The sequence below is a fragment of the Labrus mixtus genome, chromosome 23 (genome assembly GCF_963584025.1).
Source record: "Labrus mixtus chromosome 23, fLabMix1.1, whole genome shotgun sequence".
Lineage (NCBI taxonomy): Eukaryota > Metazoa > Chordata > Actinopteri > Labriformes > Labridae > Labrus > Labrus mixtus.
The window spans coordinates 11,659,003-11,671,801 of NC_083634.1; the positions used below are offsets into that span (position 1 = coordinate 11,659,003).

General features: G+C 40.1%; 1 protein-coding gene across 1 annotated transcript in view; it reads right to left on the bottom strand.

The window, feature by feature from the left end:
• LOC132958274 (adhesion G protein-coupled receptor L3-like) overlaps window positions 1-12,799 on the bottom strand; it is a 220,426-nt gene that overhangs the window by 75,053 nt on the left and 132,574 nt on the right. Inside the window, exon 7 of the mRNA XM_061031001.1 lies at window positions 9,944-10,744. Within this exon, the coding sequence (XP_060886984.1) occupies window positions 9,944-10,744 (801 nt within the window). The remainder of the gene's footprint in view (window positions 1-9,943; window positions 10,745-12,799) is intronic.

Below are 12,799 nucleotides of genomic sequence, written 5' to 3' on the forward strand. Positions count from 1 at the left end.
ACTCATCATTGACCTTCTGTCCGTTGATGCATTTGCTTCGTTTTTCTACACTGCAGGTTGTCGCTTGGTTTAGACATTGAAAAATGATTCAATGCAATGACATTTATATGGGAATACTTCAATTAATTGAATTAATCAATACATTTTCAAAAGCAGTAAAACGTTGAACAAAACCGAATGAAGCTATTCAATATTCAGGATTTTTAAGACAAGGGGCTTAAATTGTTCCTACTTTTAAGCTGGCGACCTTTTCATTCATAAACGACAGGCGCAAACTTCTGTGGGTGCTCCAGCTTCCTCTCATCATTTACACTCCGCTTCCATTATACCAACTTCTCCCACCCAAACCAAACATATGAAGTCTGTTTCCACCACACACAGGGCTTTGTGCTGCATTTCAAAGCATTAATTTCTAACTAATTAGCCTCTCTCTCTCTATCCCAGGGCTCGTGGCACCCACAATTAGATAAGCCCACTCTACTTCGCTCCAGGAGAGAGAAAAAAAAGAAAAACCCTGCTCTGCTGTTATGAAATGAATCCGGTTTATATGACTTGCCATTTCCCTCACCGAGAGCGAGCGAGAAACTTCTGCAAACTCGAGATCAAAAGAGGTGGAAAAGGGCTTTCGGGGGTAAAAATGAAATGAGCATCAGACGGAGAAGTCGCTCGTCCAACCTAATGTTGAACCCAATTACTACCTAATTTTAGTATTTGAACCTTTGTGCGTGGTTACATTTTCAGCCGGCACTTGAACTGACTCTAGATGAACATATTGGACCGTCTTTGTGTGTCACTTATTAACTTTCTACCAGCCTGTTTATAGCTTGTGAAATGGGATTTCTGGGTGCTGGGACATGTATTTTTAGAGCGTATTCTAAGTCCAAATCCATGCTCATGGCTGAGAGTGGATCAGAAATAAATTACAACCTTATACTTGTTTCATTTGGCTCTTTGATCTTAGGGTGCTGCCTCCACTTTGTAACTCAGTCAGCTTCTCTTAAGGTCACGTTGGATTTCAGACTTCACTTCTTTTTAGGTACATGTAGCAAAGGGAAAGTGAAAAGTCTTTGTTCTGGACTACCTCTAAATGTTGTTAGCAATTCATCAACAAGCGAGTGTGCCTGGTTTGTTTGTCTCTGCATGTTGGCCCTGTGATTGACTGGAGAACAGTGCAGGGTGTGTCTTGCCTGTTGCCCAATGACAGCTGGGATTGGCTCTAGCTGAATAAGCGGTATAGATAAGGGATGGATGGATCAGATAATGCATCCTAGTGTGAGCCACAGCCTTAAAATAAAGAAGATGGAAAAACCAGAGAAACAGATTTGCTCATTTCTCAGTCATCAGCTAATTCAAAGAAAAGTATCTATGACATGTCTGGTTAAAAGATGGACTGAAATATTGACCAATGTTGCTAAAAGTCATCATGATAGGCATGAAAAAACAGTATGGAAATGCTAGGTGGAATAAATATGTCCTGCAGTGGTGAAATTCTGGTACATTTTGGTCAATTTCACCACTGCAGTCCATTTTTTTTTTTTTTTACAAGTTGTCTTTTCTAAATGTAAACATTTGATATTAACATCAAATCACATGTACTCACGTCACCCAAACAAGACGAAACAGGAGCAGAGAAAAATGGAGAAACAAACTTGATTTCCAAACCATCGTCAGTCGTACCGAACAATTTTAGGCTACGATGGCGAATGTGTACAGCAATGAGTAACAGCATCATCACGTTCATTATGGCATGATTCACCCTGCCCAAGAGCTTGTCAATTCCTGCATATTTGTGTCATACAATCCCATTAAGATGCCACACGTGTCCTCATTGTTGAGGAGACTGACCCACAAATCCATCAGAGATTGCGACTGGGATGCGGTGGTGTGGGAGAATGGAGGGATAGAGGTAGTGGCGGTGGCTGTGGTGAGGAGGGGTTGCGGTAACTTACGCAGCCAGACATCCAGTAATGCCTCGATATCATCTGACATGATGAGATCCGTAATGGATGAGAGCTGTGCATTGTTTGGCAATTAATTTCTCATTCCCGAAGCTCTCTTGCCGGGATTTGAGAGGGCATCTATGGAGGTCACACAGCGCTGGGAGAAGCATACATACTGGGCTAATCTATATGCACACATGGAAACAGGCCCGAAGAGACACTCCCAGTGTTCGGGTTAAATGACAGAGGAAGCAAAGCCTGCTTGCATATTCACTACAGTGCTTGTAGGTGAAGATGCATGCTAAATAACAGGAAAACTGCTTGTTGTAGGCATAAAAACTGATCTGCATTGGAGAAGGAGGATTTTGCTAATTTGGCTTACTTACGTCTTTCAAATATTTTCAAATAGTCTCAAAACCCCATTGAATGCATTATGCAAATCTGACATATATCTTTATTTTTTAGTATTAATACAGTATATAGCACGGTTTTTCTAAGTCAAAAAATGGACGTTGGATAGGGTTTTATTTGTTGGAGTGAAAACTCAAACTTCCCAGGCTATTGACCACGCCAAACATCCTCAAACATACCAGGAGAAGCAAAAAAATGGGGAGAAAAGTGTGAGTCCATCTGCAAAGGGGATTTCAGACTCTCTCAAAGGAAGGCGCACTCCTTCAAGGTCTCACCGTTTGCTAGAAAACCTTGAGGAAGGCTTTTAAAAAGACTGTCAACCAAGAGCTGAATGGGGCCAAATGGGTCGGGAAAAAGCTGTGCAGAGGAACTCTGACACTCCCGATAAAGAGAGAAAAAGACGCTTCAGAGGCCCCCAATAAGATTTACTCAGCTGATTGGCCAAAATAAAATCACTTTGAGGTTGTGTGTCACCGAGCCTGTTAGAGCTAATGTGGCAATTTCTGGGGGAGGCTGGAGAGAAACTGGTAGCTGTACAAACACAGAGACACACACATCAGGAGGAAAGTCATGAAGGAAAAGAACCTCAAACGCTCATTTAGAATTTTGACCAAAATCTTGTTCAGATCATTTTAAAGTTTGGATAAGATTGTGCTCACTTAAACACTTCTCTTTGTTAGACATGAATCATGCAGAATAAAACCGTGATTTTCTCTGAAAGCACATCATTAGTGAACATTATTTACTTAATCTTCAGTCCGTTTATGTATACAGCATGCAACAAAAGACATATTGACGTATTGTGTTGTAAACTATCAGAAACATCTAATGGTATCATTTTAAGCTTAATAAATGAACAGAGCATAGGGGCACAATTTAAATCTTCTTTGCTTTTCTTGTTTAAAGACCAAATAAGAATATGTCTGGAGTTTAAATACCAACAAAAAATAAATGTGGTTCCACATTTGTGAATCCGATATTGTTTTGTCATTTGAAGTTAGAATTGTTTTAGTCTAATGGCTTCCCAAATGTATCATTTCTTCCTTTACGAGTCTCTTTTTCACAAATATATGTGAAAAGTAAAGAATATGTGAACTTCTGATACCTCTGCAAGTAAGTGGAACCAAATATTTGGGAAGTAAGAAACAGAACTAGTGTATATTTAGGGGTCAGGACAAAAACTAACCTGTACCTAATAATCATCTTTCAACATAAATTTCCCATTCGATAGTGGTCTGATCTTTTTTCTGAGTATGCTTTCCCTATTTCTGCACACGTCAGGAGAGATGGATAGGGTGTTGGCCTTAACTGAAGGATTGCCTGCCACCTCTCTCACTACGCAGGTGATCTGTGTATGATTTCTGGATCAAGGCAGAGCCGCCGAGGCTCATGATGGATGGTCAGTCAGGAGGAGGGACGCCAGACAAAATCATGTGATAAATATAGTGGGGTATCAGACGGAGGGACAGGACATGCCATATTCTAAAAACCACTTGAAACGTGAGCTTGCCTGCTCAAATTGACAAAATTTCCAGTCAAAAACTAGATCAGACTGGGGGAAGAAAAAAAAAGGCAAACACCCACTGCACTAATATGGAAACAATGATTAAAATGATTCTCACATGAGGGAAGATGTGAGAATAAAATCAAAGAGTGTCTGCAGCAGCAACAAAGCGCTCTCTGTTTCCATGCTAAAGATCTAAAGCTGCATTACTAACAGAGACCCATTGTGTTGCAGCATTAAAGGGTTTGAAAGTAGACTGTGTATTTGTGCATGTGTCCATGTGTCCGAAAAATAAATCACTCCATACTAGTACACCCTCAATCTTGCTCTTTTCCAGGAAGAAAATTGCCCTCTGCTAGAGGTACACCAGTCATGTGATAAGAGTGTAGCCTGCAAATAAGCATGCAGCCTACATTTCTAAGCCTCGACTTCAAAAAGGGCATCATGCAGCATGCAAATACTTGTTTTTTTTTTTCCGGGATAGAAGCTTCAAGTAAAAACTACCACACACAATTTTCCATGAGGCTTTGCAATCGAGACAGAAAAATGTTTCCTTATGACACACACCGACAGAAGGGTGTCACTTGAATTTATTGAATTGCCTGTCAAAGTATATCAATTAAAAGACATGACAGATACTGGAAGGCTACAGCTTGTGCCTTTAAGAGCAAAACTGAGCCACTCAGATAATCTCCATCAGACTCTGCCAGCCTGCATTTACCGCTTAGACACTCTTAATCAATTTAGCATGTGTCAGGCTCCTCCAAATAGAGCCAAGACGGGCATGGGCGTCCAAAACATCGGCTGTTTCGGCAGCAAGGTCGGGGCAGCACGTCTGCGAGCTCCCTCCAGGCTGGCAGAGCTGGCACTGTGCCCTGTCCAGATGGCAACATGTGGCAAGATTACGGGGCTGCCAGACTGCGCGTGTATCTATGACACCAACTGTGCCTCGTCCTATGAACCAATCATGATCCAACAAAAGAATCACTGCTACAGTGGAGCAGTGGATTTTCTCAGAGACTAAGTAAAGGTCCCGTAGAAATGTCTGTATTAACAGATTCAAAGATTGTGACGGCTGTGTTTTGTCAAAAATATGATTGGTAGATTGAAGCTAAAACAAAAACAAAACTGCATTTACTGCATGTAAAAAAAAAAACCCCACATACTGCTGTAGAAGCGGCATGGATTTGCATCTGATGACAGCATATTAGTGCCGCAACAGCAGGTGTGGGAAACTGAGGCAAATTGTCTCATGTGGCTGCACTCGCCTTTGCAGTGTCGTGGACTTGATGCAGCTACCGCCTCATGCTCACTGTAGCAGACAGCTCTGAGGTCATTCTGGTAGATAACGGGCTGGGATTAATTTCTTCATTCGAGTACAAGGAAATAATATGCAGCGGGTCTATTTCACTGCAAGCGCAGGAAGCGAATTCAGTAAATATTTTTGGATATAGGCTGGAAACATAGACTTGTATAACACTCTCAAAAGCTACGAAGCAAGAGCACAGACTGTTGCATAAAAAAAAACAATGATTAAATGATGAACCTGAATGGGAAGTTAAAGACAAAACATATATTACAGTTCTTCCTAAGGGACTACAGATAGATAGATAGATAGATACTTTATTGATCCCGAGGGAAATTCAAATGACGATGACTGTCTGTACCAAAATCTACCACAATCCATCCAACAGCCTTGAAGACATTTTACTGAAAACCAAAGATAAAACTCGTACGGCATCTTGGAACCCATTGGCTATCACCTGATAATGATATAAGGCAACTTTGGGTCTTGGGTGTGGCCAGTGGTTTGAAATTAAAGACCTCAAACCAAGACTTCCTTACCAAACCACTCCCTGACTAACAATTTGAGAAAAGAGAATGAAGTTGGAGTTGAGAGACAAAGTCTAAGAGCACATGGTTAGCTGTGGTTGCATGATAATATCTATAGAGATAAATGAAGTCACTGTTACATAGCTGTCTTTGTGTTTTTGGACTGCTTCACTGTGAAGTGCATTTGCGTATGTTCTCCACAGCGATGGCTTTTCTTTGCACTGAAACAAAAGTGGACTACTGGTCAACAACTGGTACCACAGAGGAAATCAGAACCCTATTGAAACCCACAACAGGGTGAAGCGCTTATAGATTTGAAATTATGATGCAGAATCAATAATTAGAGTTTAAACACAATAAGTCATATTTTGGGTTGGTTATTTTTGACTTAACTTGCATGAACTTGGTCATGGACAGTTGGCAGTCAAAGTTCCACAACTGTCCGAACACCAACATGATAAATGGGTTTGCAGAATTTTCATTTTCTGATTTTCTGAAAAAGGTCAAAAGTCAAGTTTGCCAGATGTTCCTCTTTGCTACTGTGTATTCAAATATTGCATGTACAGAATGGAGTCATTGGTGTCTTTAATTAAGTTTTATTTGATTCAATATTTTCAAAAGAAGATCACTGAGCAATTCCTTCCAAAGTTGTCCTTGTACAGCCAGGCATTCAATGTGATCGTGTTCAGGGATAGATGATAAAAGAGCTTTTATCTGCCTGCTTATGGCAGTCTTTGCAGCACCAATTTTTTATTTTTTTAATATCACCAATTCACTGAATTTAATTATCAATGGAGTTGGAGGCACAGATCATCTGTCCTTGAAAAGAGCCTGTTTGGGCAAAGATATTGCTGTCTCTGTTCAAAAGAGTTTCGGAACTTTGGATATTATCACAGAATTATTGCAGGTGAGTGTTCCAAAAGAGAGAGAAAAATTGATTGATTTTCATGAATATCAATTCAAGATTTTTTTGGGGTGAGCTTAAGAAAGTTTGTTCTTGTTTTTTCCTGAAGGACTATAGGAATACAACAAGATGATCTGCAGAAGAGATTGAAAAGTACACAAATCATTTCTAATACGACACCATAAGATATTTTTAAGTCCTTGATGTAACATTTCAGATATACAGAATTTTCCCAGTTTCTGCCTACTTCCCTGTAGCATGTGCTGTCCCACGGCCCATGTGGTTCAGCATACGGCGTCAGAGCCTCAGCTGTGGGCCTGGCCCTATGTCTGCTGCTCTGTTGCACATATACTATGCTCCACTGGTATGGCAGGTCATGCATGCTCATTGTGGTGGGAGCACAAGTTGAATGAGCTTGTGTTCACAGCGATCACAGAGTGGCATCTTTCAGGGAGTGTTAACAGGCCGGATGTTCATGACACTGGATCAAATTCCAAACGATCATGTTGGCAACCAAAGGAAAGTGCTAGGCTGGCTTTGGTCTCTGTAGAGAGCTGGCTTGCTGGTTTATACCGTATATGGTGCATATTAGAAGATTTTGTAATTTTGGTGGTTTGTAATAGCTTGGGGGGACAACAGGCAATGAAACACATTATATAGTAAAGACACAGATATTGAGTTTCAGTTTACCCATTTTGGTGAAGCATACATAACTCAAATGCTTTAAAAATCACTATCTCCCACATCTTTGTAGCTCTTTCCCAGCAGCCATTGATGCTGATTCTTTCTAGTTTTCACATTTTTGTCAGTATTTGAAAAGTGAAGTTTTACTTTGCAAATGCATATTTAGGTGTAAAAAATAAACAATCTACACCCATTATAATAAATGTTGGTATGAGTCATTTTGATTTGTATAGATTTTTTTTTTTTTTTTTGCAGAGCTGTACAGTCGACAGAACATCCTGATCAGGTCCTGTACATTCCGGCTCATTTTCCTAAAAAGATATAACTCTGTCTGCTTCCATTAAGATTGTCTGGTTTTTATTTTACAAGGCACATAGAAATAATGGAATTTAATTTAGAAACCTCCTCAGAGCAGCTTTTTAAATACCCTAAAATCTCAAAAACAGGCACATCTGTGTGCAAAATTTGCACAGCTAAGTACTCACACAGAGCATGCCTGCATCGTCTGTTTGTGTACTTGGTCTGAGTTGCTCAAATTAAATGGTTTATTACTCCACAGCCTATTCAATCACTCTTTCATTTCTTATCAGTGTGTTTATCTGACATTTATATTTGTTCTCTGACTCCATCCATCCACTTAATGAAACTTTTTATTGTCTATATTCATGCAGCAGCCTGTTTGGAGGGCAGCCTATCCTGGACAACAGCAGCCAAACACACAAGTCGACATCTCAACAGGGGCTTGAGATGTTGACTGATCAACAATTTCAATTTGCATGTGAATGTGTATGATCACTGTGTGCCACTTTTTTTTACAAAGTGATGGATAATCACTTAGCACAGAAACCAAACAAAAAAAAATTTGGCCATCTTCAACTGCGATCATTTATATTTTGGTTAGCTGTGTGTCATCAAAACTTGCCCAGTAAATGAATGAATATATTTGAAGGTTTGTTGAAGCAGGACTCAGTGTACAAGAAAGAGATTTGGGGTCGAGCGGCAGCCAGCTGAGGAAAATAAATTAAACTGGCAAGCGGCAGGTAGAGAAAGCCTCAGAGGAGAACGCTGAGGCAAGGACTTCACAGTCAAATAACTCGTGACATTTTTGACTCGAGCTGTTGATGAGATAGCGCGAAGAATTACCTTGGTGTGTCAAAACCGGTTCATTTTTTCTGTTTCTTGCTTTCCAAAGAGCCAATTTATAAAAAGAACAATGGAGTGGATAAATTAGACTTTTCAAAAGACTTCCAAGAAGTTTAACATGAGAAATTGCTTGTTCCTTTTCAAAGGCAACACTAAGAGTGGGTAAAAGATCTGGCTTGCGGCTGAACACAGTGTGACAATACTTAGTGTTGAACTCAATGTGTCATAAACGTCCTTACAGTCAAGCCAGGAGTTTCTGTATGCCTCTAGTTTCTTGAATTGTTTAATGAGAATTGATAAAGGTAATAACGGCTGCTGCTCCTTTAATGGCATCTTTGTTTATTTACCCATATTATTTTCTCCTTCTTTTTATCTTAATGATTGATTAAACCATCCCTTTTATTTTTGAGGCTAATTAAAAACACCAAAATGACACATTGAGCAACATTCCACATAAGCAATTATCACCAGCCCACACAGTCTTGGGGTGCTACATTTGGAAAACATATATCTTTTATTTTATTGCTTTTCACTTGACCAAAATAGGACAAATATGAAGATCTACAGTGATAAGAGATTGCCATGCCAAGCTGTTCTTTACATCCCACAACATTAAAGTGTGAGGTGGAACAAACATGGTGAGAGTTTTGCTATTTTCAGAGCCCTTTAAGTCACAAGACAAGGCTATAAATGTACTTCATTCTGTCGGTTTCTGATCAAATGGGTCACTTAAAGAGACAAAAGAATCTAATTTGTTGTGAACATATATGTCTCGGTTGGATTTGATGGAGATATTCCTTAAAGTTCATGCAGACAACATGCATAAATGTAGTATATGCCTGTTGATGGTGCTACTACAGTACCATAAAGTAAAGAGAGAATTTGCAGTGCCAAGGCTCTGGAGAACGTGTTTGCATTGTTGACTGGTGTTTTTTGCCCATTCCTTTTGTAAGTATTTATTATGGCTAGGTTCAAAGATTGTTGGTGTCAATAAAAGGTTAATGGATCAATGAAATCCTTTAAAATGATCCACTTAGATCCAAGGGAATGCATTCAAAATGTTGTGTAATCTGGCTGGTGTATCTATTTTAGGATAACTTTTCCTGAACCAATGTTTTGCATGATTGGATGGACCAATGTCATTATCCTGTTGCAGAAATGATAGTGATTAGAAAGTGAGCTTTGTTCCAAAACTCATGGATGAAAAATAGTCCCGCCTGATTTGTCATTTTCATATTTCCAAATAACAGTAAAAATACTGCTGTGTCTAGATTGTCAAACACCTCAAAACTGAGTCTGTTGATTTTTTTCATTAACCCATTAGGTTAGGGTTGGATAGAGGATTATGTTCTCACTGAATGTAGAACAGACACAAAGCAGTAAATGGTGTTGACACTTACCCACATATCTCACCTACTCTAAAAGTAAGATTTGAACTGATCACAAGGAATGAAAATAACAAAAGAACATGTGCCGTGGAAAAATACCATGAGAGTAATGTATAAAGAAAAAAGTTGGTCTTACCTAGCCTGTTGTCTAATGCTCCAAAGTCCAGCGAGTACTTCACGACATGGTAATTGTTCCAAACGTACAACAGGTTGTCCCTGGGATTATAATCCACAGCAGCAATGTACTGATAGGAGTTTGGAAACGGGATGTCGAGAAAACCATCTTTACTCAGCTCTGTGTTGTAGATGTAGTCAATCTTGTTCCCTGTCGCCTCATTATCATCGTCTTCATACACTGACTTTACTACATATAGGATTCCACAGATCATGAAGGCATTGGAGGCCGAGCGCTTGTCGTAAGCGGTGTCCCAGGTCCCCTCGACTCGTAATGTGTAGGGATTGAGTTGGCTGATCACAATCCGCCCGTTGTTCTGCTCGGTAGCATAAATCACCCAAAGGCCATTTTCGTCAACGGCCAAATCAATGTCTGATTTCCCTCCCCAGCGGTATGGAGAAGTGTCATGGTAGTTGGCGTTGGCAATGATAGCTTCACCGCTCTTGATACGAGTCCGCAGGTCAAACTTGACAATGTTGCGCGTGCGCTCCTTATTGAAGAAGAGCGCGCCATCGTAGACCACAAAACCGGTTCCGTCGACACGATGTGGGAGCTTGTAGGTCGTCGTCGGTCTTCCTGCGATGAAGTCTTCTTTGGAGGAGTATTCGGTCAACGTGTCGGTACGATAGGGTGTCCAGGGCATGTAGTAAATCTTATCAGACGCTTGGAGAGGGTCTTTGCACCAGGCTCCTGACTGGTGGTCAGATTCAAAGAGGTGCTCGCTCTGGTACACCCTGCGCAGAAGCCCTGGGCACAGGAATACTGAGGAGCCAAAATAGGGGAAAGACAAGTACAGAGTTACATTGGCAGGTATTAGACATCACTAAATAACCCAGAAAGCAAATGCAAAGACAATGTGATGGAAATCTGCATCTGCAACTTCTAGATATAATGCAGGGAAGATAACTGATTGTCAGACAAATGTTCTTATTGGACGATGCCAATGAGTTCTGGATTGTACAATGCATGTAATAACACACTACACTTCTATTTATTGTAGTTCACATTCTGTACTGTATGCCTCTGAGTCTTGGGGCAATTTCTTATCGTGTCACTGATGAATATGGTTGGATAAATTAAGTGAGGGTTATGTACTCACTGAATGTAGACCAGACTCCATGCAGTAGATCCTGGTAACACTTAACCACATACTGACTGACTCACACTCATTTCTAAGTTACCTTTTGTTTCCTTACCCTTCACAGAGCTCCTTTTCTGTACACATCCACTAAATCAAATATAATTACACTAAAAAAAAAGGTTTCATTGTTTTCATTTATTGAAAACACCCTGCAAGCAGTTCTTAATATATACACTTAAACACACAAGTTAAAAGAGTTTGACAAATAGCTACGCTGTAATTATTGGCTGAGGCAGCCCTGTAGGAAAAGGAAAACAAAAAGAGAGAAAAAAAAACCACAATAATTACATCAGCTATATAATGATTTGCCTGTCCGTTATTTCATCCACATGACAGTTTTAGTCTGCGGCATGATTTACAACACCCCACACTGTAAACTAATTATATGTGAGCTGGTTTGTACTCAAATCTGATAAAGCTAGGCCCAGGCAATCCAGCTGGAGCAGGTCAATACTTTGAACCATTTGTGAAAGCTTATTTCAGTTCACTGTGGATTATCTTGGACTCAGGCAATTATCATTTTCTGTCTTTCTAAGGAGATGGTGCTTCTATTCAGAATAGTTTTCATTCAAAATGTTTCTATAGATATCTCATTATGAAGTAGTCCAAAACAATCTATTCATTTTAAAAATGCTAAATCTTAACAGGGCAAATCTTAAGACAATATAAAGGAAATACCAAGATTTCAGACACAATAAATCATGTATAAAAACACAGTGTGTGTGTGTGTGTGTGTGTGTGTGTGTGTGTGTGTGTGTGTGTGTTTGAAGGCCCTTTTCACAATAATGGGCCAACAGCCTGACACAGCGCTGACAGGTTTTAGCTGCAGATCCGTCGAGAGGAAAAAGCAGCACGCTCGGAGGAGAAGGGGAGAAAGAGACAGCGAAAACAGAGCCTTCTTCCCCTTGTAATCTCTCAAGATTAAACATGTTGTCTACCTGCGGGTGAAAAATGTGGAGAGATGCGTCCCGTTGACATAGCGCCTTGGCACACGTCTCAGCGGTTGCTGTGCTAAATGCTAAGAGGGCTGTTCCCATGGTTGGAAAAAGATGAGTTGTGCTAGTGAACAAGGTCAGAGTGGGCAAGCTTTGAAATGACAGCACGCTGGGCTCTGAGGAGGTTGTAAAATATGCTTTTTAAGGCTGTAAGCAAATAGATGGAGGAGTGGGTAGAGGATATTAGAGAAGTGATACAAAAGCAATCATGGCTTTCATGGGGAATTGCACAAAAACTGTTAACGTGGCAGCAAAGCCATCTCTATAAAGTCATCTCTATAAAAATGTTTCAGATTCCCCCTTCACCTTCATTGCTCATTCTCTTTGCCACAGATTCCAGAGATGTGTCATTAATTAATGACTCCTATGAAACTTCAAATTTATTGCACAGCTATTAAAGCGAGACTCTTGACTCTTGTTTAATGATTCCATTTCAATCTTTGACTTTAAATTCAACTTAACAGTTAACGTCTGACAAAGGGAAATATTTCATGGAAGAAGGTAACACTGCAAACACAATTCTCTTGGGGCGCAAGTGAAGATTTGGCATATGTTCTCTAACATCATGCAGTGCTGATAAGGTAAGAATATGACCGCTTTGATCCGTCTCCGGTATTGACTGGTATGTCCCTGAAGGTTATAGCCATCATCATGTTAGAGCTATAATCAAAAATGCTGACA